This window comes from Exophiala viscosa, assembly GCF_022695815.1.
Source record: "Exophiala viscosa unplaced genomic scaffold EDD37scaffold_1, whole genome shotgun sequence".
NCBI classification, from domain to species: domain Eukaryota; kingdom Fungi; phylum Ascomycota; class Eurotiomycetes; order Chaetothyriales; family Herpotrichiellaceae; genus Exophiala; species Exophiala viscosa.
The window spans coordinates 4,099,041-4,125,774 of record NW_026944353.1 but is presented as its reverse complement, the minus strand read 5'-3'; the positions used below and the strand labels follow the sequence as shown (position 1 = coordinate 4,125,774).

Genomic DNA, 26,734 nt, shown 5'->3' with positions numbered 1-26,734 from the left:
TTCCCTTCTGGGGCTTTCACACCTGCAACAAGCCAATCCGCAGGTGAAGTTTGTCAGCTTGAAGGCCACGAAGCACCGAATCCATGTCTAGCGCTCATTTCCATCTCCGCAAAATGCAGACGCCTGCGTACGATGTCGAGGTCATCAGGTTACGACCATCTTCTATCAGACATTAAGCCGAGTTTTCCTTACCCTTCTTGCTTCCTCTCTCCGCTCGAAAGTCACAGTCATCTCGGAAAAGACCGTTTGGCGCGCACAACATCCTTATAACTACGATGGCGTCCGCTACAGGCATTCCAGAGCAGAATCCCGCACTTGCAGAAGAGGAACCTCTCTTGGGACGTCCAGGAGATGCTACACAGAAGCCAGACCAGGGACTGCAGTACAATCTCGTCACAGGCACTGGTAAGCATAGTCCCAGCTAGAAGACTTCCATAGCTTGAGGGTGAACGGTTACTGACCTGTACGGTACAGCTATCCTAGCACAAGCAGGTGCCTGGATCCTCGCAGCTCTCGTCTGGGCTGCAGTCTTCGAACATCCCTTCATCTTCTTCTCGTACCATCCACTGCTGAACTCGGCCGCAACGTTACTGCTTGTCCAGGGTGCGCTCGTCCTGCAACCGACAGCGAGCCAGAAAGATAAAGTCCATGGAGCATATGTACACTCGATCACCAATACGTTGGCCGTCGCAGGTATGCAATACAATGTCCTAGAAGATATACCATTCGGTTACTGACAAGGACATATAGGCTTCATCGCCGGATTGATTATCATGGAGATGAACAAGGCTTCCCACCCGGAGACTCGGTTCCAGAGCGTCCATGGCAAGATGGGACTGGTGGCATACATAATCATCTTTGCCCAATGGTTGGTCGGATTCGCGCAGTTCTTCGTCCCGCAGGTGTTTGGCGGCGTTGACAATGCCAAGTCCATGTACAAGTACCATCGGTAAGTCCTCTTTGAACCGAGCATCAGACTCTTCGCTGACACGCTTACTAGATGGGTCGGATATATCCTGACGGTGTACATCTTGGCTGTGATTGCCGCCGCGACTTCTACAGGTTACAACAAGAACGTACTGCACATCAAGCTGTGGGCTGTCATTGTCTCCGCAGTCCTGGTCCTCCTGGGGGTTGTCCCACGCATCAAGAAGCACAAGCTGGGTCTCTGATTACTTGACGACAAGAGACACCGAAATGCGGTACGTAACCATCAATTGAAGGGAGCAAGGGACGATGCTCCTATCTGATTTCGACCCTTCCTATGCAAAAGAATGATTGGGAAGGGTAATTGTCCTTCATGACCATTTGAGCTGGCACGAGAAAAATGTTTTATGACAGTGTGGAAACGTATGTTTTGGCCTTTGTGCATTGAGCATCCCAATTTATAGTATTGATCTATCACATAAGCGAACTTTGGCGCAAATGGAATCAGCCTCAAACAGGAGTATTTTATATCTAATTCCACATGATCAATTACATGATACTTGCCATGGGTCATCGCACGGCAACGTCGCTGGACTCTCGTCTTTGAACAACCCGGTCCTGACCCGCGGCCAATGCTTCCAACCTCGCAGCCTGAACACGGTGCTTCTTGATGACCGCAATCCATTCTGGGTCGGGTTGAGGTGGCTTTTCTTCCTCTGGTGGCGCCTCCTCCGGTTCCTCCGTCGTTTCCGTCTCGCCATTGGTATCTGCCTTCTCTGCATTCTCACCGTTGGTCTCAGTGTCGCCGTTTGCCTCAGCTCCAGCATTTTCTCCCCTCTGCTCAACGGTCAAGTCACCCTCTTCTGTCTGGACCTTCGGTTGAGCGCCGGCTTCGGTCTCACTTTCAGCCTGAGGGTCAGGCGCAGTCTCCAGGTAAGATGTTTCGTCAACCTCGCCATCCACATCAAGCACGGCGATCATCAAGCTGAAATCCGCACCGAGTCTGCCTAGACTATTCGCCGCGTAGAGGACTTGCATCAACAGACTCTCACGAGTAGCGGGGTCGGTCACATTCGGCAGGTACTCTTTCAATGTGGCCATGAAGAGCTCGACTAGATGTAGTGGGAAGGATTGAAGGGCTGGTGGGAGGGTGAGCGACAGTGATGGATTGTCCTGCGCTGTTAGACCAGAAGTAGTGGCGCCGTCTTCGTCATCGGGAAATATGTTGCGGTACATGCTTATCGTGGCGAAGGACTGTTCGCGGAAGATCTCAATATAGCGTTTCAAGTAGCGTTCGGTTTGTTGGCCGCTTAGCGCGTTGGCGCCGACACCGGAGGCCTTGCGCGGGGGTGTCGGGCGTGGTGGTGTTGATGTACTGGTACTGATGCCAGCGGCATTCGCTTGTCGAACCTGTGTTTCTTGGTCGGCGAGGTCACGCAGCGGTGCGAGTGCTTCGGTCATGGTGAGGAATGTGCAGAGGCGGGCGCAGAGGAAGAGGGCGCCGAAGTGGCCTTCGTCGTGGGTTGATGGTTGAGTTGAGGATAGGCCGAAGTGAGATTGTGCTTTGGGTTGACTGCTCGGAGTTGTGCTTGTTCCCAGTTCGGGCGCGACGCGTCGTAGCCAGCCTATCATCCGGATGGCCGCCGCGAGACGAATGTTCTGCGAGCGCAGACTGGCGATGAGATTTGTCGTCATGTCCTTCATGGCGAGTTCCGCGTCTGCGAGTATGGACTTGATTAATTGGGAGTCTGGGTACAGGATCTGTAGGCGCTTGATGTGCGCGAAGAGGTCGAGGGCTTGGGTGTAGTTTGTTCCCGACGTTGAGGTGGCGTTCGCGTTTGTGCTGGTGGTACTCGCTGAAGCGATGGCAGCTGATAGTAATGATGGGAGTTCGAGGATATCTTGAGCCTTGTCCGCCTGGCGGGCGAGGAGGGCGGTTTCGCGCCTCGCGTTGAGAAGGGCATTGCCCCCTGTGGTGTCGTCTTTGGCGCGGTTGTATGATGTAGCGAAAGTGACAGCACTGGTGTCGAGGTCTGGGATGGCGGTTCTCAGCGCCTCGACTGAGGACGATAGAGATGCTAATGACGTGCGAAGTGTGGATAGGTGATCGGATGAGGTGGTTGTTGTGCGATGAGAGCGCGAACTCAATGCTTGGATGGAGACTAAGTTGGAATGCGCTGCTTGGGATAGAGACTGTGGCTCGGTGGTTGTGAGGTCGTTCAAGCGTAGAGACACTATGCGTGAGAGATATCTTGAGATTTCTGGGCTGGTGGCTGAATTGGATGAGGTACCGGCCTGTGGGAGATGTGGTCTCAGGAGGTCGTAAAGAGGGTCGGCCATTGCGGTGGCAAAGCTCTCAACAGCCAAGTTACATTGTCAGTTCTCTGCCCGTTCAATCAGAAGAGATGCGGATGACACTCATGATCCCATCGTTGTACAAAGCAAAGTGTCACGATCTGTGTGGTCTTCTCCATGTCAATGTCGTTACTGGCATTTCAAGCAATTTAGATCTGCTTAGTAAGAGGTCACGTGTTTTTTTACGAGTCATGCTGCTTTGAAAGACTTGCCATGCCGCTCTAATGCCGGCAAGGGGTCGAGCCTGTTTCCAGGAAAAGTGGCACCGTCTAAGGGAGCATATCGAAGTCACAAGTTCGAAGTCAAGCTGCTTCACAACAGCGGAAGCCTCGACAGCAAGACAGAAGCACTGTACAGTAGAGCTGATGGCCTTCCCCGTGCTAAAGGCCAACACCATATCGGTGTGTGTAAAGGACTCCGGGACGGCAAAAAGGAAAGGTATCCATTTGCACCTGGAGAGCAGCAGCGGTCCGACGGTGCCACTTTTTCTGGAAACAGGCTCGGGGTTTACCTCCAGTTACGCTTCTGCCTCATCGGTCCTCCCTTGTAAAGCTCACCCTGTTACCTCAACCACATCATTGACTATCGTGTTACGAATTTATGCTGCCCGGGTCCCGCTATGGCGGGCTCATATCAGGAGACAAGGAGAGTCAATGGACCAGGTAGGGACATGCAAGGACTGCTTACTCACGACCTCGGCCATCCGAAAATGACAGTCCCAGCATTGCTTCGCACTATCGTCCCACAATCACACATGATCTGCAAAGCCTATGTTCTTTTGGCGATAGCCACATCGACCTCATCATTTTTTGGGCATTGAAACTTGCTATCGCTGATCAGACAACATCGCACTTCGTCGGTACTTTTGCCTACGACGTCCGCCATCCGCTACCTTGAAAGATGTCTCGTCCAGCTGTCGCCGACTTCGTGGACTCCTTCTTCACCAACACTCTCTTCCAGGCCGACGACAAGCTCGCAGCGTCGGTGCTAGCCACCGAGCTTGCCTCAGATGCCAACATTGTGGTACGTTGCCTCCTCCCTCCGCTTACTCAGTTCCCATGCTCAGATTATCTGTCCATCAAGATCAATGGCACATCTCTGACTGGTTCCGACTTTGTCAATCTCATTACCACACAATTTCGCTCAGCATTCTCTGCATCTATCGTTGAAATCAAAGACCTCAACATTGCAACGACAAACGACTCAGGCTCTACAGGTGTGGTCGGGCAATGGACAGCATACGTGACCAAAGGAAAGGAGGATGGCAAAGAAATCAAGCAGAGCGCAACAACCATCGTAAAGGTTGAGGAAAGGGATGGCAAGAATGTCGTGACTGGCCTCTGGGAGGCGCAAACTGTAGAGGAAGCTTGATCTACGAGACACGAGCTTTACAAAGGATTTGGACCAGTTACTCTAGGCGTACCCAATCGCGCGGAATAGCCACCCCAAGACTAGAAGAATTGGTTAGTTTTTTCACCACTTGGAGGGGACAAGACTGCTTACTTCGTCATAGAGTCGAGAATCTACACCAAGGGACTGGAGAGATAACCAGTTTATCGCTGCCGAAAGACCACCTCCGCAAGCTGATCACCCTTGTCAGCATTTTTGCACAATGACAAAATGTTGGAAATGATGAAACTTACTATTGACAACCGTCGCTTTACCGGAGACGATCTCCTCCAACTTGTCCTGCCCCAGCTGATCGGCGATGTGCTTTTTCAACTCTTCGGGTTCTCGTAGGTACGTGAACTTGGCTGGGTCCTCGAGTAGAGAGGACGGGAAGTCCAGAAGCAGGGATGTTGGTATATGGCCGGCCTGGTAGGATGATGCAGGTCTCGCATCTATTAGCAAGATGCCGTCAGTGGAGGCTGATGGTCGCTGTGCCAGTTTCAACGCCTCGTCGAACTCTGCATCATGGTCAGCTCAATCCAGCCACGGGTCATGTATGTTATGATACGTACGGACGACGGCATCATGATTCAAGGTAGGAACAGGATATTTGGTTCTTTCGAACTGTTTTGGTGACCCAGTCTCGAGCTTGACACCCTCCTTCTTCGCCCTCGGCAGTCCTCCGTTGATCACCGATACCTTTTCATGCCCATAGACCTGTGCGGATGGTCAGTGATTGCTCATGTTGTTGGCTGGGGATGACCGACCTTGAATGTCCACGCCGTCCGAGGACCAGCGAAGATACCTTCATTGTCATACACGATGACATGTGAATCCTTCTTAACTCCATGCTTGCCCGCAAAATCTGCAAAGCGTTCCGGCGAAGGCAGCATCAAAGCATACCCATCGGAATGAGGCTCGGACACAGCGTCCAAATCCCAGAATCGTGCATTGGGGAAACGAGGACCCGCTAAAAACTCTTCGTACGCATTGCGTGTAGGTGGAGGCTCGTAAAGCCACGAGGCGTCGAGAACAACAGCACCGGGCTCAGAGATAAGAGAAGACGTTGGTGGGATGATGAGTGGTACTGACATATTGAGTTTTGGTTGTCTGTTCTAAGGCCTCGATTTCGCTAAAAAGTCAGGGGCTCTTTTTCCGGAAGATGACAGTACACACCAAAGATTATGCATGGCTACTTCCAAGCCATTGCCATCCTCATAAATACTAACGACCAATATTGTCGAAAGGGGACAGTCCGCGCACGCCAGTTGTTTGGTGGTTCCGAGTATGGTGCCATCTCGGTGATCCGAGCGATTGCGTGCTTACGGCAGCGCCGAGGTCACACCTGGTCTATCTTCTTTTGTGCTGATGGCGGCTGGACGACAACGCTTTGTCCCGGGCGGTGGACCTCGATAATGTGCATGGTTTCGGGTCCTTGCCAGCTATATCTACAGTGCACATATGCAAATGTGCAAGCCACCCAACTTTGGGTACTAACCACCAACGATGATCAGCAAAGTGCAACCCTCGGTACTCATTATTGGCTGCGGCCCAGCGTAAGTCCGGCTTCACAGAGGACACAAGGCTATAGCTGAGATTCGAATTCTAGAGGCCTGGGAGCCATTGAGCAGTTCAAGCGTAAAGGGTTTGATGTTGTGGCATACGAGGCCCGCGACAGTGTAGGGGGTCTCTGGTGAGTCCATCCCGAATGACGTGCTTTGGGGCTCTTGTGCTGATGGTCCTTTACGTAGGAACTTTGATCCGACTCCGCCGCCTTGCCATGTCTCCTTCGATGAGGATGGTCATGCCGTCGCTCTGACGGACCTGGAACGGGCTGGTAAGCCAGCACCAGCTCCAACACCTATGTATGCTGGTGTTACCGCCAATACGCCTAGGGTGAGTTCCACTTCTTTGTCCAGAGTGAGCATTCATGCTTAATGTTGGCTTGTGAAGGATATCATGCCCTATCGCTCTCACCCGTATTCCAAAGATACAGCGGAGTCTCCAACCTACAAAGTCATCTACCAGTATCAACAACAACACGCTAGCAAATATGCCGACCACATTCAACTCAATCGCGTGGTGACTCGAGTGCGACATACACCTGATTACCATCCTTCAAGTAAACGATGGCTCGTAGAATGGACGCCATCAGTTACCAGCAAGTCCTCCAATGTGGGAATGACCTTTGAGGAAGACTTCGACCATGTTGTTGTGGCCAACGGGTCAGATTCGAGGCCCTTCATCCCGTATGTGGACGGGCTGTGGGAATGGAAAGGGTCAATTCTGCACTCTAGGTGGTACAGGCAGGCGGAAGCGTTTGCTGGAAAGGTAAGTTCATCTTCTTCCCAATACTTTCCGTACCTGCAAGCTGACACCGGGAAAGACCGTTATGGTCGTGGGTGCGGGACCCTCGAGTGAGTTCAGTCTCTCCCTTTTCATCGATTATCCCAACTGACAATGCAGGTGCGGACATCGTGCGAGAGCTTGGTATGCTTTGTGTTGAGCAGTCGCCTTTAGCGCCACGCAAAGTGTATCGTTCTCTCCGAGTCAAGCCTCGTTATGACACCGAAAACGAGAAAGGATGGGGCAAGCACATCAACAACGTTGCTGCACCATTCCGTACCGTCGAGCCACCGTCCGCCAACTCTGCCACCGGCAGAATCACCACCGCCAAGGGGGAGGTTCTGGACGATGTGGACGTGAGTCCTGTTCCGGCGCACCTGGTTCAATTTTCCTAGCTGACAACTTATAGGTGATCATATTCGCCACTGGTTTCGTGTTCCGCTTTGAGTTCTGCCACCCTACAGATGCACCTTTCGACAAAGCACCCCTACTGAGGAGGTCTTGTGTTCCTCCCGAGGCTCGCCGGCCACCAAAGGACATGGTTGGTCAGGCTACTTTGCAGGGCGGACACCGTGAGTATTTGCTCTTCGATGAGAGGCCCGTCCTTTACTGACCAAGCAGGCGTTCATAACCTCGACGCTCACCAGATCTTCTACCTCCCAGATCCGACATTGGCATTCTTACTGCTCCACGCAGAAGCCATCCCCTGGCCGTTCTCCGAGATGCAAGCACGTGTAGTAGCGTCGTACTGGTCGGGCACGCCACTCCAGCTGACGCCTCATCCGGAAGAGGACTCGGATTCTCATTCTATCTTGATCCTTGGCCATCCCGGAGAGTAAGTTCGCTCTTCACGAGAGTGGTGCTAAAGCTGACCGTCCATGTAGGTTCCAATATGCTGAGAAGATGCTGAAGTTAATCGGCGAAGGAGGACCAGAGGAAGTTGACGCCGAAGGACGATGGGGAGCTTGGCCCGCGTGGAAGCAGCATATTCGGGAGCTTATCGACTAGAGAATGCATCCCCCCAAAAGAATTGATAGATGCCTATTGTACAACGGGTTCTCAAAGTTTGCTGAAGAGTCCGTCGTTTAGGAATGAAAAGCTGTCGTCCCACACCGCATCATCTGAAGCATTATATATCCACCGGGGCTCGACTGACTCGGTGGGTATCGACGAAAGCCAAGTGGAAGTCTCGTTAGTGGTGCTGAAATTCGACGTATCGAGTGAATGAGCAGCAGGCGGCAGGACGGTATCCGAGACAGTTGACTGAGTATAGCTGGACGAGGAGGCATTAGGAAGTGCAGCTGTGGAGAGTCGGTTGGACAGAGGTTCAACGTCAGGTCGTTGAGCAGAATCGCCTTTCCATGATGGCCAGGAGAAAGCTGGCGTCAGAAGAGGCGGCTCGACCCTCCTAGAAGGGGAGCGCGCCATCCTCCGGGCAAGCACTCGGACTGCGACGGCCTCACTTTGGCTGTTCGAACCATGATTATGATCTAAAGTACGAGACAACTGAACAAGTAGCTGTGCAACCGTCTCCACATGCGGAAAGGGTGAAGAGAAGACTAGTAGGATGTCGATGGCCGTGAGCAAGTCCGGTCGATGCTCGAATGCGAGATTGGAGCTCCTCAACATGCACGCAATGAGCGTATGCGCGGCGGCAGTAATGTGGGACACAGCATGGAAACCGCAGAGGCGCAGAAGGCCCAAATGCCGTAGCCGTGAATAGGTCTTCACGGTGTCCACGGACAGGCGGCAGGCTTCCGAGGTGGCGAAGCTGGTCTCCTCCTTGGAGGACGTCGGACCAGTCTCCAACTCGTCAATAAGGCCTTGACGGGCAATGAGGGTCCTAACAAATTGGAGGACGGTCCGGACGCGGCAAGAGTAGAAGAAATTCGAGGTTGGATTAGGTTTTACACCAATCTGCGACATATATGGCGGCAGATCTCGTTCAATCTTGTCCAGTCGTTTCTGCGCTCGCTTCATGAGGTCGCTCCGGTCGAGGGGAGGATCGCTCAGAGAGAAAGCGGCCGCCGGGGTTCGTGATGGAGCGTTGATCGCAGACAGCACCTGTTCAAGGACCATGTATATCTCGATCATTTTGACGGCAGCGGCCATTGCCAGCGGTGGGTCGCCCTCTGGCTGTGGAAGTATCTCCGTCTTTTTAATGTACTCGTTGTCGACAATGACAGGAAGGTCGACACTGCACTCGGACAGCCTGATGAGCGGCGGCCGTCCCTGAGAGTAGGCTAGGGCGATATCCAAAGTATAAAGGGCCCAAAAGAGGCGGGTCCGGATCTGCAGCGTCACTGGGTCCATGTTGAACTCCTTAGTACTTCGATGCAGCCCAGTTGTAAATGCCAGGCCGACGGCTTCCGCGACGAAGCTGGAGACTGAGCTGGCAGAGCTGGCGGTGCAACCCTCTGCGAATAATGCAAGGTGGTAAAGAGCGAGGATGTGCCGGATGTCGAGCTTGTTCTTGCTGATTCGGATAAAGTCTTGGGCGAGTTCAAAGTAAGCTTCACCGGCTTGATCGCGGTCCGACGTCGGAAAGAGCGCTCTGGCACTTTCGACCAGGCGTGCCGTCACGGCGAGGATGCTCATCAGGAGTGCGCCATACTGAGCAGTGCATACCAACCGACGCTGAGTGACCGCGACAAACTCGGATAAGAAGGAAGGAGCGTGAAGGAGTGGAAAAAAGACCGGGGTGTTCAAATGATAGCCTATCAACTTGGACATGAGTTCCTGTGGACAATGTTGGAGGCAAAGATCGAAATAGTCGCTGGAAGAGGTCGTGGCTCCCGTTATGCCCAATGCACCTGCTGAGTGGGATGCAAAGGATGTCCCAGTCACGTCGCTTTCCGATACCTCAACAGTCTGAAGCAAACCGAGCCGAGCGAACAAGGGCATCCCCGTAGATTCTCCCGAATAAACAATCTGGTCATCTGAGTCGATGAGCAGGAGGTGTTCTTTGCCCGATCTTGACGGAGGCTCCTTCCCCGTCGCGGTTGGAACACTGGAAGCAGCGGACGACGATGCAGCTCCTGGGGAGAAAGAGCTTGTTCTGGGGCGCTTCGAGGCCCTTGCGACATTTTCGGGATGCACCACGACTCGCCTTGGTGTCGAGAAAGTGCATTCCTTGCCACCTTTGCTGCATCTTAAACAAGGTCTTTGACCGTCGCATCGAACCTTCCGTTTTCTGCAGATGTCGCAGGCGACCAGCATCTTCCACCTGATGTCGGACAGGTCGACATGATCCTCGTGTTGCCCGCTTCGTGACATTGTACGATAAGCGAACACAGGCCAGCAACGCCTACGGGCGACATGGAATTGTTGATAAGAGACATCAGGCATAACGGCGATAACGGGCTGGATGCTGATTTCCTTACCCAGGTTAGAGTTGCTGTCTTGCGATGGCGTGCTTGCGCTGCCCACCAATATCTATAAATTCGTCATTTTGTCTTTCGGCACTTACCGAATTCGTACACTGTGTAGATAACGAAGAATCTGTTCCATTGCGCTGGGACCAGGATCCTTGCAGTCTCGACCTCCCGCCCCTCGGATGGCCGAGATCAATTGCGAATCGCACCTTGCCGACACCGTCTCGCGCCATCGTCTTCCTTGACATCCATAAACATATAAACATGTGGGTATCTACAGGATGGACTCGCAGACGCGCCAGAGAACCAGAACTACCACGAGTCTGTGTTGAATAATCGTCAAACACCATGTCTCTGCTACCTCAAAGCGCCGGTTATGCGACCAGTAAGTCTCCTCCTTCCCGGCGCGCGATTGCTATGTCTGACCCTATGCAGTCCTGGTCGGGGGCGCGTTCTTTGCCGTACTCATGAACGTCGTCACTTGGGTGCAGAAACGATACACAAACTTTGACCCTGCAAGGGTGGAAGAGTTCTCTTCGGCTTCTAGATCCGTCAAGACTGGAATGCTGTCTGTCGGCGTCACGTCCGCTTGGGTATGGGCTGCGGTCTTCCTGCAGACAGGGACACTCACATACCTTTATGGCGTGTCCATCCCTTGGTGGTTCGGAATGGGTGGCTTTGTTGAGATTGCCGCTTTCGCATTTGTCTCCTCGAAAATCAAGGCAAACGCCAGCGGCGCCTCGACGTATCTTCAAGTGGCCAAGGTACGCTTCGGCACTGCTGGTCATCTTGCCTACATGTTCGCCGCTCTTGTTGCAAACTTTGTGGTCGGCAGCGAAATCCTCATCGGTGGAGCTGGAGTCATCACTGGCATGACGGGTATCAGCGAGTATGCCGGCATCTGGCTGTTGCCCCTGGTCATCGTTGCCTACGTCCTGACCGGTGGTCTTCGAGCCACTTTCGTGGCGGACTATCTTCACTGCTGCATTCTCTTCTCATGCCTGCTTGTTCTTGTTCTGGCAACCTACACAAGAGGCGACGTCATTGGATCCCCCAGCAAGCTCTACGACCTCCTCCTCGATGCATCCAAGACGACACCAGCAGTGGGGAATGGGCATGAGTCCTACCTCTCGTTCCGCAGTGAGGGTGGTATGTACTATGCTGTGACGGCGGCAACATCTTTCTTCGGACTGTCATTTTGTGACCAGTCATATTGGCAGCGAAGCATCGCAGCTCGTCCGGCCGGTACCAGCAAGTCTTTCATCTTCGCTGGCTGCTTCTTTTTCTCCGTCGCCCTGGGGATCGGATCCTCCATGGGCTTGGCCGCAAGGGCTCTTGCGACGAACCCAGCCTTCCCGGCCTACCCGGACGGCCTGACTACAGCAGAGCTTGGTGCAGGTCTCGCTGGCCCATTTGCAAGTGTGACTATCCTCGGCAAGGCCGGGCCAGCGATGTACACTGTTATCGCGTTTATGGCAACCACGTCGGCACTGTCTGCTCAACTGGTTGCGGTGTCGACGATTTTCTCTTATGATGTCTATCGGGAGTATTTCAACAAGGCTGCCACGAATGTCCAGATGATGAGAGTCAATCATGCCGTGGTCATCCTTTGGGCCATCTTCCTCGCCAGCATCGACACTGCGTTCGCGTACATTGGCCTCAACCTCAACTTTCTCTTCTACCTGATGGCGGTGTGCACATCGGGCGCCGTTTTCCCAATCGGCCTCTTGATGTGCTGGACCCGGCTGAACAAGGCTGGCGCCATCTTCGGGGTCATGGGCGGTTTGGTCATGGGTATGGTGGCATGGCTCGTCACCTGTGTCACAACTCAGGGGACGATATCTGTGACGACTCTGACCGCCAGTAAGGTCATCCTCTCTGGTTCCTTGTCGGCCTTGGGCAGTGGGGCTATCATATCGATAGTACTGTCTCTCATAAAGCCCGCCTCCTTCGACTTTGAACTCACCAGAGCCATTGGCCGTGGCGCTGCGGTCCCGGAACCAGTAAGCCCGACGACCGGGCCGACCGAAAAGGTACCCCACCACAACCAGAGTCACGTTGCTGGGTCAAAGGACTTAGCATACGAGCCTGCACTTCGGTCGGTGGAAGGCGGAGGTCAGACCACCGAGGCCGATGCGAAGTACGCCGAAGAAGTGGTCAAACTCGAAGCGTCGCAGACTCGCTTCCGTATCATCACTGGACTCTTTCTGCTTGTCATTCGTGAGTACCGCGTCTCCATCTGTCCCGGATATAGCTAACCATTTCTCAGTCGTCCTCATTCCCGCTCCGCTCGCCGGCACCGCCGTCATCTACCCGAAGGGTCTCTTCATTCTTCAGTGCGTGGCCGCGGCCACATTTGTGTTCGTCAGTCTGATTCTGATCGTATCTGTGAGTGTCCCTCTTCTGTTTTGTAGCAATAGCGACTAATGCGTGAATACTAGTGGCCACTATTCGAGTCACGAAAGGAGCTCGCAATCATCTTTGGTCGAATTGCCCGCAACGAGCGACTGGATATCAGCCAGCCACAGCAAGAATAGATTTGCGAGTAGTAATGCGTCTAGCAAAGACTGCAATAACATGCTAATTCAATAAACACTACCACCGTGACTCCGTTCCCTGATCTCATTCTCTATGATCTGCTCAATCTCTCTCACCTCATTCTCTTTGGTGACTTCAGCCTCACTAGCTTCCACATCACTTGGCGCATCCCCTAACGCATCTGCCATGGGTCGATTCGGGTCATCACGCGATCGGGTCGAGGTGTCGAACTCCCCTCTCAACGCGCGAGCCAGTGACGACGAGAATTTGTCTTTATGTGCATGACCAGCTTCTGCAGCTGGTGGTGTTGTCTCGTTTTCGTCGTCTGATCCGGCGAATGGAGAGCCAGCACCTGATCTTGAACCTCCTCCGTCACGGCCAAGGTATGGCTTTAACATCGGCACGCTTGGTTTTTTCTTGCTGGGGCTGGCATCCAATGACATATTATTGAGGGAGGTGCGAAGGTTGCTTGTAGACCGAACCCGGCTCCGACTCTCGCCCCTACTTGCGGTTGCGCTTCCTCTTCGCTTAGCCTTTTCTGCGCCGGGCTGCTGCATCTCTTCGACCTCTTCTGCTACCTCGGTCTCGTCTTTGAACATCTCTGCTGTATTCTTCCGCGTCGGTCTGGGCAGCTGACTATTGCCGGTCGCATCATGGGCCGATCGATTAGAAGTCCATCGCCGCACGGGGATTGGCTCGATATTGACTGGTGGTGCTGAGGCAGAAATACTTTTTCTCGCGGCTCGCTCCCTTCTAAGGTCCGACCACCGTCTCAAGTTGTTCTGCAGGACGTATCTCCCATTGGCGGCTAGCTTCATGACCAGAAACTCGCAGTGATTGATGTTGCGCAAGTCCTCGAAGAACTCAACGCTGTAATGATACCATGCCATCAGGAATATGCGACTGCAGAGACCATGGGTCACCAATATCGCTACACTGGCCATGGTGTCCTCGGAGAACCGGCGCCACAGTGAGCCATTGAATGAGGAGACTCGGTCGTAAACATCAGCTCCACTCTCGCCGTTGGGTATCCGGTAGAAGAAGTGTCCATACTCCGCACGCTCTCTCCAGAGACGCTCGACTTCGTCACCACCTGGCTGGAAGTTGCCAAAGTCCTGCTCCCTTAATCTTGGCTCCTCGTACACTTTGATGTGAGATCTCCGGAAGGGCGATGGAACTGGATCATTCGAGCAGAGTCCACTCAGGATGCCTTCAGTCGTCTCTCGGGTCCTTCGGTATGGCGAAATGAAGAAGTGGACTGTGTCATCGTTGCGGAGAAGAGCTCGGAGTTTTTCACCGGCCTCCATGGCCTGCTGGTGTCCGTCTGGGGTCAGGGGGACCCTATGGTCCGGTGTTTTTTGGTGGATGGTCTTGTCTCGATTGCCTTCAGACTGTCCATGGCGGATGATAATGATCAGTCTTGGTTTCCCCATTGTCGGTCCTGGCACTCAAGTGTTTTCATAGAAAGTGCTTATGGACGGGTTCTGGTGATTTTACATAAAGAAGAAGCGTGATTGGATTGACAAGGACAACCGACTCAGCAGAAACAGAACAGAATCAGTCGTGCACTTGCGAACATCAGGCCTTTGTATGGAGGAATGCAAAGACGGTGACAGCCTTACTGGTGGTATGTCTATCACATCATGGCACGTGCCAAGCCGCTATCCCAGATAGGACTAGCTCAGCCGCGGGAGAGAATCGCGGTTTGTCTCTGTCTGGTCGCGACTGCGATTTCGACCTCGTCGTCGCCGACACTTTTTGTCCAGTCTACAACCCTCGTCGCCGCACCCTTCATTCTTCCGCCTCCTTCGCACCTCGGTACTTCTTTCTTCCGACCGTACAGATATCGCCAAGGCGACAGCGAGATGAACCAACAAATGCAAAACTATCGGCAGTATGCCCAGGCGCAAGCCAGGCCGCCGACAACCAGTCGAAGACCAGGTGAGCTCTATCCAAGCACAAGTCGTCTTCAACCATGGTTCGCCATCGCGCAGTCACTATGCCGGTGAAGCCCAAGATGCGTTGGGACGCAATGGATGGTCGCGCGGTACCAAGAAACCTAGACCCTTTCATTCAACTCCTCGTCGATAATGGCGTGATCGCTCCATACAACGCTTGTCAGGCACAAATTCAAGATCCAGTCTACTTACAAACCTTGTTAGGCCATATCCCTCCTCAGCACGCCGCACAACAACAAGCCCAGGCTCAAATGCTCAACCAGCAAATGCAACAGCGAAATGCTGCAATCGAACACCAAAATGCCCAGCGCCGGGCGCGAAAGCCTACCGATCTGAACCCTCCCGACGGAATCGAAGACATTGTGATCGGCGATGGTGCAAAACAATACAATGCGTTGCGAGAGGGAGAGAAGCGATTGGACTCACTCATGGCACGAAAGAGACTGGAGTATCAGGACAATCTGAGCAGGAACAACAAGCGCTACAAGACCCTGCGCATTCAGATTTCCAATACCGTGGCCGATCAACACTGGCAAGACAGCTTTGAGGGCGACAGTTTCACTTTCGAAGATCTCCGTGCACCTACCTACAAGGTCAAGGTTCAGGGCAGATTACTCGAATATGCCGAAGACGATCTCATGTACAGCAGCGACGAGGAGGATGAAGTCATGGAAGAAGCCAAGCCTAAGGCACCAAAGAAGAAAACTCTCACCGAGCCATCGAAGCCATTCAGTTCTTTCTTCAAGGAAATGAACGTAGAATTCGAAGGAGCGACAGCCAACTTTTCAGATCCCAACACCACTGTCACTTGGAAGAAAGGCCAGAATAACAGCAGCACCGATCTTGACAGTTTCGTTTTCCAGCGCAAAGCCGATGAAAACACCAACATCACCATCTGTCTTACCCGCGACGAACAACCCGAGCGATTTCGCCTGAGTAGAGCTCTGGCCGACACCTTGGACATGGAAGAAGCAGATCGTGCTGAGGTAGTCATGGGATTGTGGGAGTACATCAAGCTCATGGGTCTTCAAGAGGACAACGAACGACGAAGCATCCGTTGCGACGACAATCTCCGCCAAATTTTTGGTCTGGAAACCATCTTCTTCCCACAAGTCCCTGAACGAATCATCGCACATCTCCACCCTCTTCCACCGATCCGCCTGCCATACACTATCCGCGTCGACCAGGACTTCCACAAAGACCCCCAGCCGACAGTTTACGACGTCCAAGTGCAAGTCGAAGATCCGCTGCGCGCCCTCATCCTCAAAATGACCAGCAGCCCTGAAAACCAGGCTACCTTGCGCCAGATCCAGAAGATCGATGAGGAACTTGCGGTTCTCATCCAGAAGATGTATCACATCAAAGCGAAACACACCTTCTTCTCGTCCATGGCTAAGGACCCTATCGGCTTTATTGACAAGTGGCTCGCCTCGCAGAAGAAGGATCTCAGTGTGATCTTGGGTGAATTGGAGAAGGGAGACGTCGCTGGTATGGAGTTCGCTAAGGGCGGACCTGAAGGTGTTTGGAACTCGGAAGTGGTCAGAGAGGCCGTGAGATACAGACTTGCGAAGACCGAGGCAGGAGGTCGTTGATTAACTTGAATGGAATGGCATAACATAGCGCGGCGTTTAGTGGCTGGAAATGAACTGAATTGAGTTGGCAGAGGATGCCACTCACAACGAGGTTGAAACCTTTATTGATGTAACGAATGGAACCTCTCACAATGGTGCTGCAATTGAATTGAATAGGCCGAGGGCAACCTGTCGCAACGATGCTGAAATCCTTATTAATGTAGCAGAGGAACGCCGGTCACAACAATGCGGATTGCCTTGTTGAGCTTGCAGATGGAAGTCTCTCGCAAAGGAGCTGGGACCTTTGTTGATGTGGGAGAGGAGAGTCCCTTACAAAGATGTACAAACCCTCATTGATGTCGCAGAGGGAACCAGTGGCAGGAGCTCCGACTAGATATATATGACTATGAAGTGATACCAAAGAACAATCGCCTACCGCTAAAACTACCGTGAGACCATCAAACTGTCCAGGACGCCCGCCGTGAATCTAATCACCTTGTCAATACCTTGACTGTTGATTGCGGACACTGGAAGCGCAGCAACGCGGTTCCTCCAACCGTTCCGGTTGCCGCTGGGATGAGCGATAGTACCGGCCTCGACCTGTCGAATATACTCGGCGAGTTTGGTGAACTCGCCCTGTGTGACACTGGCGTCTTTATCCGCTTTCGTGGCGATGACGAACCATGGTTTTGCACTGATGGGAGGGAGCTTTAGTGGTTCCAGATTCCTGCTCGGAGGAGGTGGGAAGATAGCTATGCTTTCACCAGCATCGTCGTAGACTTGCTGATCGTCGGGCGATGAGGATGATAGCGATTCAAAGGGGTTCCAATCGATGAGTTCTCTCTGAGACTGTTCGTTGAGTTCCCTATTGCGAAGGTTTTCGTACTCGCCGACTTCTTTCCACAGGTTTTGAAGCGCTACTACTGCATCGCCGGCACTGAGATCGATGACGAATGCGAGGATTCTGGCGCGTTCGACGTGACGGAGAAATTCGAGCCCAAGACCTTTGTCGAGGTGAGCGTCTTCGATGAGGCCGGGGATATCGGCCACCGTGAAATTGACTCTCGGTGGCCCGCCCTCGATGCCAGAGCGCACTAAAGGCCTGCCTTGGTTGTTGTCGAGAACCACGGTACCGATTGTGGGGGCAAGAGTCGTGAATGCCCAATCCCCGATCCTAGTTCGAGAGTTGCTGATTGCCCTCGTTAATGTGCTCTTGCCTGCGTTGGGTAGTCCCACAAGGCCAACATCCGCAAGCAATTTGAGCTCCAGCTCCAGTTTCAGTCGGACTCCCAACTCGCCCTTGGTTGCGTATTTGGGTTTCGGACCCTCTTTGCTCGCAAAATGAGGGTTTCCGAGTCCGCCCACAGCTCCAGCGGCCAACAGCCTCGGCTTGTCCATCGCTTTATCCAGATCGAGATTGATCGGTGCGCGTGGTTGAAGAACCGCCAGATGAGATCTCCTGGGCTTTACAGGGCCCGGTAAACGTGCGGCGACGTCTTTTGCTTCGTTTGGAGTGACACCGGCGTAAAGAATCCATTTGTTGCGAAGACCATTATCGGGCGTCGAGGGCAGGTCTTCGTCGGACATGGCGCGCAGTTCCTCCAATCTTGCTTCCTCGTCCGCCACAGGATCACTGCGCCATATCTCTCGCACGACAGTGCCCACGGGCACCTGTATGCAGATGTCTTCTCCTTTGCGACCGCCCTGACTCTTTCCCTGTCCGCCAATGCCTCGTGGTGCTTTTATGATCCCCCTCCTCGCCAGTTTGTGCAGACTCGTCTGTCCAGCGACAGCTTGAATCCATATATTACCACCCGATCCTCCGTCTCCCCCATTGGGTGGTCCATCAGATATGTGCGCGTCTCGAAGGAAAGACACACATCCATTCCCTCCCGTGCCAGCATGTACGGTCAGGGTGCACTTGTCGACAAAGACATTGCGGCCGTAGTCATCCGGTGTAGGATTCAGACGACTACTAGTGATGGGAGGAGGTGGTTCAAGCGCGGCGGCCTGTTTGGCAGTATTTGACTCCGCAAGTGAGGATTGTTCGCGCCGGTTGCTGTTATTTAGATGTCTGCGTATACTGGGAGGAATCCGCGGTGCTTGAGACCGAATTGAAGGCGCTGCGGACCGGAGAAGGCAAGGGTAGAGAAACGGCAACAGAGGGCCTTGGATCGGACTCATGTTCTCAGCATAATTGACCGCAATCGAAAAAGATGCCAGGAAATTTTGGATCCATGGAAAGACCTGGACTTATTTTATTCAAGTATTGGCTCTAGATTGAGACTGAGGCACGCTTTCACTTTCCCCAGAAAAAGTTCGCGACTAAGCGAGATTACGTAAGGCACTATATCTTCCACCATTTGTGATTCCAGGGGCGAGGCTGACTCTGCTATTCCCCCCCAATCCACGTCAAAAATGTCCGAATGTACACACGATGACTGAGACGCATGCTCCGCAGAACTCGCAACCCTCCATGCACGGCCTGGTGTCCAATCCACCCTTCGCAGTACTGGGCAACGTAGATGGGCCGATCACCACGATCAACGCCTGCTCGCGCAAGTCCACGATTCGCTGCTGAGAATGTTGAACTGAGCGGATGATACCAGCGTCCGGGAACTCATCGAATTCGACTGCTTCTATGATCTCTGGATGCAGCCGCTGACATACCTGAAAGAAGGTAAATTTGAAATTCGAGTACTTGACTTTTGAGGTCGACGATAAGTCTTCCCCCTGCGGAGTAGAAGCTGGTCGTGCCACAGTATCGAATGGAGATGACTTGCTCGCAGGATCACCACGCTTTCACAGAGGATGTGCATGCCTGAGTACTCGTGAGTATACAATGTACAGGCGCGAGTATGATGCATTCCCGGCAATCAGGTCCTTGAGCTTGCAACAGATCCCAGTTGCTCCTGTTAAACCTTGATCCATTCTGAGCCAGCACTCATATACACTTGTCACAAATTCTCAGTGCGGTTGCTCTGCGTAAAACAGAAGCCAGCATAGCCTCCCTCAGAAAAAGAGAAACACTGCGTTCTCTCGAGCTCTTGGCAGACGCGATACCGTGTCTTCTTGGTGCCTGACGGCAATCTCATCGTCGTTCAGATATCTGACTGGCACGCCGTCTTGTTCTCTCCTTGGAGGATTTCACAGTCTTCTCGAGTAGTGTGTCTTTATATATAGAGCCGTAAGAGCATCGGAATATGCTTCGGCCTGTACCTGATTCGAAGCTACCAGTATCGTCTGTGGTATGTATGCGTGGTAAGTGCTGTCTGAGCACTAATTCTTCCGCAATGATTGCTTCCACGGTAGACTGATCCGCTTGTACCTCTTTCGGCATGTCTTCCTTGTTTACTTTATGCTGGTCGAGGATTTTGCGTGCAGCCTCTAACTCGTTTCTGATCGCCACACAAAGTTCCCATCCTGTACCTCTTCCTTCATTCTGTCGAGGTCAAAACTAGGGAGGGACATAGCTCGCATGCATCTTCCTGACGGCATCTGAGGCAATCACATCTGTCTTGCGTGAGAGATTGCTCTATTTCGTTCATGTTGAGAATAGTTCGCAGTCAAGGCTCCCTTTTGCGAGACGAAGCCGTTGAACTCTGTCGCTACGGCTTGTCTCATCCAGGCGACGCTTTATGGTCGCATGTCTTTCCGAAATCGTGGCTTGGTCCCGTTTCTGTCTGCTGAGTAGCTCTAGCAGCGAAGTAGTCTCCGGTGTGCATGAGGAGCTGGCAGCCGGGTCGATGAAGGTAGATCGCTCTGACAAGCTCCTTACCTTCTTCTGCCATTCGTCCAAGCACGAGCCGTCGAGCCTCAGCTTAGTACTAGTCTTGCACGCTGCTAGCTTTTCCCATATAGGACCTGGATCTGCATTCTTCTTGAATGCCGCAAAAGCCAAACCCTTCGGTAGAAATAGTCACCCACCTTCCTCTTCTGGGACAACGGCGTGGCAGTAGGTGTAACAACGGACGCCAGGGATAAGATTGTAGAGAGCGAGGAGCAGCCGTGTCGCTCGCAAGCCATGTCGGGCAAGCTGGTCTCAGAATTGTTCCAAATATCATCTCTGGCCAGTGAGGCGTCGAGGACCTCGTTGCGGAATGTCTGATATCGTCTGAGAAGAGATATATTGCCTTTTACCCGAAGCCAGATTATGTCCGGTATACCGCAATGTTACCCGCCGCCCAGAAAGCTTTCAGGTCACGCAGAGGGGCCGCGTATCCCTCATCGCATCTCTCGCCAGTCGTGACGTCTTGCGTTGCATTCGAGATGAACTAGGCCTCGAATTGTGGCCCGTATCGCGTCTGGAACTCTCCCGAGTGTGGCCCAAATCTAAAGTCGGCAACCCACGAAGAAGATGAGCAATCTTCCTCCGCCGGGCTAGGGAGGCTAAACCTTAGACATGGTCGTTGGCAGCGCTCATGCTGTTTTGTTCCTCGATCTGAACCATTTCGCCTTTCCGCATTTCCATTCCCAACAGGTCGCCGTTCCCTTTCGAACGTTACGCGGCTTGCCGCCGGCAATGTTATCATCTCGTTCGGATTGCTCATTGCTTGAGCCGGCGCCGGCAAGTTTGGAGGCATTCGCGTTTGCCGATTCCAGCAACCACGCCGTCTTCCGGCTCCAAGTCTATAGCCTCGTTACTCAAGAGGAGGCGACCTTGCCGAGATCGATGTCGACTGGTGGCAGCCGGCAGTCTGAAGTGCTGCTCCCTCTCTGCCGACCATGCGCAAAGTGTTCCTCAGTATCCCTACACACCGTTTAGGATATGCTCTTTGAAAGTATAGCATTTTTGCAGCATAGTATTGATTAACGTATTTCCGGATTCGAGGATGTCTTGCTTGCTAGGTCTGTGTCAAACCTCGATGCGAATAGATGTATGCCAACTCCGCTAGGAAACGGCGCTCTGCAGGTAGAGGTACTCATCGCTGGCAGCGACGACTGTTCAGACCGGGACTGTACTCCATGGTCGCACTCTCATCGAATTACCCAAAAGGGGGAGCTTGCGGTTGTCGTAGCCTCCCATAGTCTCGGGAGAATATGAGCAGATTGGGAAAAGCTCTTTATTTGCCGCGAGCATGTCGACATTAGGTAGTATTGAGAAGGCTCCGTGGTGCATAGAAGCAGTGTGTTTACCTTCCAAGACTGGACGCCAACGTGCCGAAGTATCAGAGGAAGATTCCAGTAGTTCGGCGCTCCATGATGGTTAAAGTATGTATATATACCTGCGGTACATGAATGCATCAGAGATCAGTCATCACGTTTGGACCTCCAGCATATTGAGGCAGGAGAGGCTTCTTATAGCTCCAACCGCCAGCTGCCAGATCTGGCCATGAGTCACAGACTTACCTCATTCAATGATAACTCATCTCGATTGAACGAGTATCTTTCCCTGACTCACCTTCGTGAATCTCAACTCTTCATCCATTGAGACTCTTTCTTTGATTGCAGGAAGTTCTCCTGTTTGGACAAGGGAGAGCGAATCGTCGTTTGCGTCGATCAAAAACTCAGTCTTTCCATAGTGTCGCGATTGTCTTGGTTGTGGTGAAGAACTGGTGGCCTTTGAAGCCGTGAATGTTGATGTCTGCGCATGACAATTAATGTTAGCCATTGTTTCCTAAGATGAACCTCTTGTGGGAATTTATCCTACCTCCGAGGAATGAGTCCTTGTTACTGCTGTTGGAGACTTGACCTGAAGTGGCTGTTGTGGTTAATTCTTGTTAGCTCCCATTCAATGCCCATGGTTCGGCTGTCTCAGAACGCACCCAGTAGAGGAACATTGATGCCGATACGGCCAATGTTCACCTTTTTCTGGAACGTCATTGCCTTTCCAGAATTCGTCGTAAATATGGAACATCCATTGCCATCTTGATATGTTTGTCAGTACGTGTCTCATTTTGAAGACGGAGTCCTCACATCTGTTCTCGTTCAAGACTTCAATAGCTTCCTCCAGATTGTCGACTTGTAGGCAAACCAGTACCGGGCCCATGATCTCCTTCTGGTAGCATTCCATGTAGGTCTGCACATTTGATATTACGGTTGGGCCGATGAAGTTGCCTTCAGGGAAATCGGGGACTTTGACACCACGACCGTCCAGAAGTATGTCTGCCCCATCATCCGCAGCGCTTTGAATGATATCTTCGACTCTTTTCTTGGCCTTGCGACTGATCACGGGCCCCAGTGATACTCCAGGTGTAGCACCCGACCCGACGACGAATTGCTTTGCGATCTCAACCAAGGCCGGTATCCACGTTCGACTCTCGCCAACGAACACAGCGGCACTGAGGCCCATACATCGCTGACCAGCAGCGCCGAAAGCACTCGCTGCAAGAGCATGCAGGGTGGAAGAGACGTCGGCATCGGGTAGAATGACTCCATGATTCTTGGATCCGCAGTTGGCCTGAGTCCTTTTCATGGCGGTGATGGCGGTCTTGTAGACGTGTGCTCCGGCCTCGTCCGATCCGATGAACGAGACGGCCTTGACGGCAGGTTCAGTGATTAACTTGTCCACCACAGCAGGACCTCCATGCACGATGTTCAAGACGGCCCGAGGAAACTTCGCTTCTACAAAGAGCTTCGCAATAACCGTCATGGTCAGTGGCGCCTGCTCAGACGGCTTGAGTACCACACTATTCCCAGTAGCAACGGCAAATGGAACGAGCCACATGGGCGTCATCAAGGGGAAGTTGAAGGGCGTGATTGCCACGCAGACTCCTAGCGGCTCGTTGATAGTACTAGTTGCTGTTGCTTCGTTGATGAAGTGAAATCCCAGAATGCTGCTCGTGACAGAGAGTGCAGCTTCAATCATATTGATAGCGCGCGAGATTTCAGACCTTGCATCGGCAATCGTTTTTCCAACTTCGCGCACGATTGCACCGATCTGGGAAAGAGTAGATACATTAGCGAACATGATGGGAGTTTATAGAGATGTGCATGATTCCATACTAATTCGTTTTCATTGACCCGCATCAGCTCGATCAGTCGTAAGAGTGGTACTCTTCTCTTTGACAAGGGCAACTGAGACCAGTAACTTTGACCTTCCTCTGCAGCAGCCACTGCTGCATGGACCTCACTAGCCGTCGACTCCGGCACTCGAGTCAGAAGTTGTTGGGTGGCCTAATCATTGTGAGTGAGGCCAAGACGTAGTATCCAGACTTTGGAGACTCTTACTGGATCATGTACCAAGGACCACTGTCTTGTCTTCGACGTCACGAATTCGTTATTGACAAAATTGCTTGTCACAACGGCGGGTTTGAAGTCGGGCAGTAAGTTGGGAGAAAGGGTTTGTCCTGCGGGTGTACAGTCGGTATGAAAGACACCGTCATCTGCTTGATTTCCACGCGTTTGATCAAGAAAGTCTGGATTCTCCATGGATGCCCAAGCAGCCATGTCCAGTGGAAATTCACCAAAATCTTGGACGGCCGCTGTTGTTGGCGTGACGTTCATGCGAGCCGAGTACATGTTGTCGGCGTTGAGCGACGCCGACGAGGATGCGCGCTCAACAGGAGAAGCCACCACCCTGGTGTCATTGGAAACGCTCGTTTTGGCACGCTTCTCTCGCGAGTTTTGCTCCGGCACCGCGTCTGCTGCCCGTTTGGGTTTGGGTGCAAGACGTGGCAATGACGCCCGTGAGGCTGGTGGTGGCATTGCTAGATGTAGCGAAAGCAATGGTCGTGATGACGAGCGGTGCTAGACAGCCTGTCCCAAGCCGGCTGAAAAGGGTGGGGACACGTCGGATAAGGTGATGGCCTGGGGTACTGTAGGTTTGACTACCTAATGTGGACAAGTGTGTAGAGCAGGCAAGGGACGATAAGGAGTATCGTTTAGTGTGAAAGAGGTCCTTGATTCCAAGAACATCATGCGGTCAGCAATATCCTGGTGGCAGGAATGGACGATGTGGTGCTCTCTGAGTGATTGGCAGGACAGCTCAGGTGGTTTTGAGATTGTGTTAGGGTTTGACTCATCGGCCCATCGCCGATAGTACGATCGCACGAGGTGCGCGGTAAGAAGCGGGATGTGCAGGGACGGGCGTCTTGGGCAACGGGCGTGGTTTTGGGTGCGATTAGGTTGGGTTTGGGGTGGATGTCAAGATTTTGGTAGTGACGCATCACCAAAGAAATCCCCCTACCAGGAAAGGCAACAGAAAAGCAATGCCAAGGCTTGGCTTTAATCGCCGGAACCCTAAGAACGTCTTATCAAGCCCATGCTAGCCAAAATAGGTATACATCGATTCATCGCACGTGTCCGACTCCACTCGTCTCCCCTTAGATCTCGGAAACTCGGATAAGGTGCTACTCGTAGAGTGCAGATAGAACGCCGTACGGAAAACACCGCTCGAGAGTCCGCTATCCACGGCCGTCTCCATCACAACACCATCATGATTTGCTTTAGAATTCTGCGCTCCTCTTCCACTTTCCTCGTGGTGGCAAGAAACTAACACATTGGACCAAAAAGAGCAAATACATGAAGCACAACGTCAGGTTCATATAAGCCTACCCGTCCACCTTCGCCAGATCATCATCATTCGTGTGCAGTGGGTCGAAGACTGAAATGCTAAGTCCAGCGCAAGTGTTTCGACCGCTTTCCCAAGGCATCCACTAGAGCTGGTATTTGAAGTGAACAGCCATGTCTCCCTTGCCATCGTCAGTGAAACCCTCTGCAATATTTCTGTCCTTCTCCGCGTTTCGTTTGCGTAAAATCCACATCATAACCCAGGTAGAGCACCAAGTCAGGCCAACAGCGGTCAAGCTCACTGCCATACCAGTTTTGTAGTATGGCGACTCGCCGGTCAAGAAAATTTGTCCAGCGATGACACCACCAGAGTTGCCGATGGTCTGGTTGATACCGATTGCGGTGGCACGTTTGTAATGCGGAGCCATGTTGGTATTGAGCCAGGTCAAGTTCAATCCGGGAACGATCGGGGCCCCGAACAGAACCAGGAAGCAAGCAAAGTATCGCACATGTGGTTTGTGGCTGCCCAAGAGTACAGCGTATCCAGTCATGATGAAGATCCCAGCAAAGAGCATAAACGGTCCTCTGCGTTTCGTCTTGTCGGAGAGGGTGGCGCAAGTGAAGTATGCAATTGTGCCCAGCAGGTAACACGGGATAGTCATATATTGCACTTGCAAGCTGGTATAGCCGAGGCCTTTGATGATGGTGGGCAAAAAGGTCGAAATACCTGAGAGGGAATCGTTAGCAACGTAATGTTGGGTGACCTTCAACTTACTGTAGTTGTAGATGTCCGCATTGAATTGAATCCATCCCGACAGCCAGCACACTGGATCTTTGAATGCCGCTTTGACGTGAGCATAATCCAGAGGTTCATAGTTGCCGTGCATCTCGAGGCGAGCTCTGGCAATCTCCCTCTCTTCCGGGGTCAAGAAGTATGCTGTCTCTGGGCTGTCTGGGAATAGCCAGTATGCCGCAATGCCAAGGCAAAATGAGATGGCTCCTTCGATGAAGAAGAGCCATCTCCAGCCAGCATAACCCCCAGTACCGTCCATCTGCAGAATTGCCCACGCGAAAAGACCGCCGAATGCGCCGGCGAGGGAGAGGGAAATACCAATTCCTGATGCTCTCCTGGCAATCTCCTCGCGTTTCCAGAACATGGACACGTAGAGATTCAGTGATGGAAAGAGCGCCGACTCGCACGCTCCGAGGATGAGTCGACAGGCGAGAAGTCCACCGTAAGACTGGCAGAAACCGGTGAAACAGGTCACAAGACTCCAGGAGATCATGATAACCGGGACTAGCCAGCATTAGAAACGTGTCAAAACAAGAGGGTGACCCAGATTCTTACCCATCTTAGAAGGTCCAACCATCTTGAATAGAATGGTCAATGGAACCTCGAAAACGACATAGGTTACGTAGAAGATGGATGTGACCACTGCAAATTTGATCAGAATGTGCTCCATTCGAGCGAGACGACAACAAGGGAAATACCATTAAATTGGTGTTTGACGAGACCGAGATCGGTCTCCATGCCTGCAACTTTGGCATTTCCGAGATTTGAACGATCCAAGAAACTGAAGAGGTAGGTAATCATGAAAACCGGCACGATGTACATGTCCAATTTTCTGACGATTTTCTTCTCCTTGACCGGATCGATGTAGATATGGTCGTGGCCGCCCTCGCGGGCAGCATATTGCTCTTGGGCGATGCCCAGAGCAACGGGCTCAATGGTTTCTTTCAAAGAATGCATGTTGAACGTAGGACCACGAAACGCGGCGGGCAAGAAGTCACGGCAGCTGGTCGTGTGATGGAAAATCCCCTGTTG

General features: G+C 52.6%; 13 protein-coding genes across 13 annotated transcripts; 5 read left to right on the top strand and 8 right to left on the bottom strand.

Annotated features, from left to right (window-relative positions):
• The first annotated feature begins 70 nt into the window (after positions 1 to 70).
• Positions 71 to 1,335, top strand: EDD37DRAFT_77786 (uncharacterized protein). Its single transcript, XM_062820284.1, has 4 exons — positions 71 to 405; positions 475 to 693; positions 751 to 949; positions 1,001 to 1,335. The coding sequence occupies exons 1-4, from the start codon at positions 276 to 278 to the stop codon at positions 1,170 to 1,172; spliced, it is 720 nt and encodes a 239-aa protein (XP_062675902.1). The 5' UTR covers positions 71 to 275; the 3' UTR covers positions 1,173 to 1,335.
• Positions 1,336 to 1,444: 109 nt separating this feature from the next.
• On the bottom strand, positions 1,445 to 3,390 carry EDD37DRAFT_618356 (Dor1-like family-domain-containing protein). The gene has a single exon (XM_062815800.1). The coding sequence runs from the start codon at positions 3,265 to 3,267 to the stop codon at positions 1,498 to 1,500; it is 1,770 nt and encodes a 589-aa protein (XP_062675901.1). The 5' UTR covers positions 3,268 to 3,390; the 3' UTR covers positions 1,445 to 1,497.
• A 699-nt stretch (positions 3,391 to 4,089) lies between these two features.
• EDD37DRAFT_77730 (uncharacterized protein) lies at positions 4,090 to 4,891 on the top strand. The gene is made up of 3 exons (XM_062820282.1): positions 4,090 to 4,305; positions 4,366 to 4,745; positions 4,796 to 4,891. The coding sequence occupies exons 1-2, from the start codon at positions 4,183 to 4,185 to the stop codon at positions 4,651 to 4,653; spliced, it is 411 nt and encodes a 136-aa protein (XP_062675900.1). The 5' UTR covers positions 4,090 to 4,182; the 3' UTR covers positions 4,654 to 4,745; positions 4,796 to 4,891.
• On the bottom strand, positions 4,366 to 6,227 carry EDD37DRAFT_77732 (thiosulfate sulfurtransferase). The gene is made up of 5 exons (XM_062820283.1): positions 5,439 to 6,227; positions 5,244 to 5,388; positions 4,926 to 5,189; positions 4,786 to 4,865; positions 4,366 to 4,733 (listed from the first exon to the last, which is right to left on the bottom strand). Exons 1-5 carry the CDS (start codon positions 5,763 to 5,765, stop codon positions 4,671 to 4,673), a joined length of 879 nt encoding a protein of 292 aa, XP_062675899.1. The 5' UTR covers positions 5,766 to 6,227; the 3' UTR covers positions 4,366 to 4,670.
• On the top strand, positions 6,178 to 8,025 carry EDD37DRAFT_645735 (formyltetrahydrofolate deformylase; the record flags this gene model as incomplete). The annotated part of the gene is made up of 10 exons (XM_062817658.1): positions 6,178 to 6,227; positions 6,281 to 6,364; positions 6,423 to 6,567; positions 6,625 to 6,920; positions 6,978 to 7,002; positions 7,058 to 7,088; positions 7,138 to 7,373; positions 7,427 to 7,589; positions 7,639 to 7,852; positions 7,902 to 8,025. 10 exons carry the CDS (start codon positions 6,178 to 6,180, stop codon positions 8,023 to 8,025), a joined length of 1,368 nt encoding a protein of 455 aa, XP_062675898.1.
• A 51-nt stretch (positions 8,026 to 8,076) lies between these two features.
• On the bottom strand, positions 8,077 to 10,293 carry EDD37DRAFT_559387 (fungal-specific transcription factor domain-containing protein; the record flags this gene model as incomplete). The annotated part of the gene is made up of 1 exon (XM_062813789.1): positions 8,077 to 10,293. One exon carries the CDS (start codon positions 10,291 to 10,293, stop codon positions 8,077 to 8,079), a length of 2,217 nt encoding a protein of 738 aa, XP_062675897.1.
• Positions 10,294 to 10,506: 213 nt separating this feature from the next.
• Positions 10,507 to 12,897, top strand: EDD37DRAFT_77715 (SSS family solute:Na+ symporter). Its single transcript, XM_062820281.1, has 3 exons — positions 10,507 to 10,776; positions 10,827 to 12,611; positions 12,661 to 12,897. The coding sequence occupies exons 1-3, from the start codon at positions 10,740 to 10,742 to the stop codon at positions 12,816 to 12,818; spliced, it is 1,980 nt and encodes a 659-aa protein (XP_062675896.1). The 5' UTR covers positions 10,507 to 10,739; the 3' UTR covers positions 12,819 to 12,897.
• EDD37DRAFT_618342 (phosphoglycerate mutase) lies at positions 12,743 to 14,526 on the bottom strand. The gene has a single exon (XM_062815799.1). The coding sequence runs from the start codon at positions 14,360 to 14,362 to the stop codon at positions 12,977 to 12,979; it is 1,386 nt and encodes a 461-aa protein (XP_062675895.1). The 5' UTR covers positions 14,363 to 14,526; the 3' UTR covers positions 12,743 to 12,976.
• Positions 14,527 to 14,677: 151 nt separating this feature from the next.
• EDD37DRAFT_77712 (26S proteasome regulatory subunit N6) lies at positions 14,678 to 16,929 on the top strand. Its single transcript, XM_062820280.1, has 2 exons — positions 14,678 to 14,870; positions 15,092 to 16,929. Exons 1-2 carry the CDS (start codon positions 14,795 to 14,797, stop codon positions 16,477 to 16,479), a joined length of 1,464 nt encoding a protein of 487 aa, XP_062675894.1. The 5' UTR covers positions 14,678 to 14,794; the 3' UTR covers positions 16,480 to 16,929.
• EDD37DRAFT_77697 (GTP-binding protein) lies at positions 16,691 to 18,726 on the bottom strand. Its single transcript, XM_062820279.1, has one exon. The coding sequence runs from the start codon at positions 18,640 to 18,642 to the stop codon at positions 16,903 to 16,905; it is 1,740 nt and encodes a 579-aa protein (XP_062675893.1). The 5' UTR covers positions 18,643 to 18,726; the 3' UTR covers positions 16,691 to 16,902.
• A 1,352-nt stretch (positions 18,727 to 20,078) lies between these two features.
• Positions 20,079 to 20,484, bottom strand: EDD37DRAFT_604869 (uncharacterized protein; the record flags this gene model as incomplete). The annotated part of the gene is made up of 3 exons (XM_062814777.1): positions 20,079 to 20,189; positions 20,237 to 20,362; positions 20,386 to 20,484. The coding sequence occupies 3 exons, from the start codon at positions 20,482 to 20,484 to the stop codon at positions 20,079 to 20,081; spliced, it is 336 nt and encodes a 111-aa protein (XP_062675892.1).
• A 1,349-nt stretch (positions 20,485 to 21,833) lies between these two features.
• On the bottom strand, positions 21,834 to 23,570 carry EDD37DRAFT_77673 (aldehyde dehydrogenase domain-containing protein). The gene is made up of 4 exons (XM_062820278.1): positions 22,375 to 23,570; positions 22,224 to 22,325; positions 22,109 to 22,159; positions 21,834 to 22,042 (listed from the first exon to the last, which is right to left on the bottom strand). Exons 1-4 carry the CDS (start codon positions 23,366 to 23,368, stop codon positions 21,966 to 21,968), a joined length of 1,224 nt encoding a protein of 407 aa, XP_062675891.1. The 5' UTR covers positions 23,369 to 23,570; the 3' UTR covers positions 21,834 to 21,965.
• Positions 23,571 to 25,055: 1,485 nt separating this feature from the next.
• On the bottom strand, positions 25,056 to 26,659 carry EDD37DRAFT_671778 (high-affinity nicotinic acid transporter-like protein; the record flags this gene model as incomplete). The annotated part of the gene is made up of 4 exons (XM_062819429.1): positions 25,056 to 25,636; positions 25,685 to 26,206; positions 26,258 to 26,344; positions 26,401 to 26,659. 4 exons carry the CDS (start codon positions 26,657 to 26,659, stop codon positions 25,056 to 25,058), a joined length of 1,449 nt encoding a protein of 482 aa, XP_062675890.1.
• Positions 26,660 to 26,734: the final 75 nt, after the last annotated feature.

Bases quoted from the DNA above. Each gene is read 5' to 3' on its own strand.
- EDD37DRAFT_77715 (XM_062820281.1), top strand. From the start codon at position 10,740: ATGTCTCTGCTACCTCAAAGCGCCGGTTATGCGACCA. The intron at 10,777-10,826 runs GTAAGTCTCCTC...GACCCTATGCAG, and splicing joins AAGCGCCGGTTATGCGACCA to TCCTGGTCGGGGGCGCGTTC. The intron at 12,612-12,660 runs GTGAGTACCGCG...ACCATTTCTCAG, and splicing joins ACTCTTTCTGCTTGTCATTC to TCGTCCTCATTCCCGCTCCG.
- EDD37DRAFT_77730 (XM_062820282.1), top strand. From the start codon at position 4,183: ATGTCTCGTCCAGCTGTCGCCGACTTCGTGGACTCCTTCTTCACCAAC. The intron at 4,306-4,365 runs GTACGTTGCCTC...CTGTCCATCAAG, and splicing joins CCTCAGATGCCAACATTGTG to ATCAATGGCACATCTCTGAC.
- EDD37DRAFT_618356 (XM_062815800.1), bottom strand. From the start codon at position 3,267: ATGGCCGACCCTCTTTACGACCTCCTGAGACCACATCTCCCACAGGCC.
- EDD37DRAFT_77673 (XM_062820278.1), bottom strand. From the start codon at position 23,368: ATGTTCGCTAATGTATCTACTCTTTCCCAGATCGGTGCAATCGTGCGC. The intron at 22,326-22,374 runs GTGAGGACTCCG...AAACATATCAAG, and splicing joins AGTCTTGAACGAGAACAGAT to ATGGCAATGGATGTTCCATA. The intron at 22,160-22,223 runs GTGCGTTCTGAG...TAACCACAACAG, and splicing joins CATCAATGTTCCTCTACTGG to CCACTTCAGGTCAAGTCTCC.
- EDD37DRAFT_77786 (XM_062820284.1), top strand. From the start codon at position 276: ATGGCGTCCGCTACAGGCATTCCAGAGCAGAATCCCGCACTTGCAGAA. The intron at 406-474 runs GTAAGCATAGTC...TGTACGGTACAG, and splicing joins CAATCTCGTCACAGGCACTG to CTATCCTAGCACAAGCAGGT. The intron at 694-750 runs GTATGCAATACA...AAGGACATATAG, and splicing joins CAATACGTTGGCCGTCGCAG to GCTTCATCGCCGGATTGATT.
- EDD37DRAFT_618342 (XM_062815799.1), bottom strand. From the start codon at position 14,362: ATGGGGAAACCAAGACTGATCATTATCATCCGCCATGGACAGTCTGAA.
- EDD37DRAFT_77697 (XM_062820279.1), bottom strand. From the start codon at position 18,642: ATGAGTCCGATCCAAGGCCCTCTGTTGCCGTTTCTCTACCCTTGCCTT.
- EDD37DRAFT_77712 (XM_062820280.1), top strand. From the start codon at position 14,795: ATGAACCAACAAATGCAAAACTATCGGCAGTATGCCCAGGCGCAAGCC. The intron at 14,871-15,091 runs GTGAGCTCTATC...AAACCTTGTTAG, and splicing joins GACAACCAGTCGAAGACCAG to GCCATATCCCTCCTCAGCAC.
- EDD37DRAFT_77732 (XM_062820283.1), bottom strand. From the start codon at position 5,765: ATGTCAGTACCACTCATCATCCCACCAACGTCTTCTCTTATCTCTGAG. The intron at 5,389-5,438 runs GTCGGTCATCCC...CCATCCGCACAG, and splicing joins GGACGGCGTGGACATTCAAG to GTCTATGGGCATGAAAAGGT. The intron at 4,734-4,785 runs GTAAGCAGTCTT...CAATTCTTCTAG, and splicing joins ATTCTCGACTCTATGACGAA to TCTTGGGGTGGCTATTCCGC.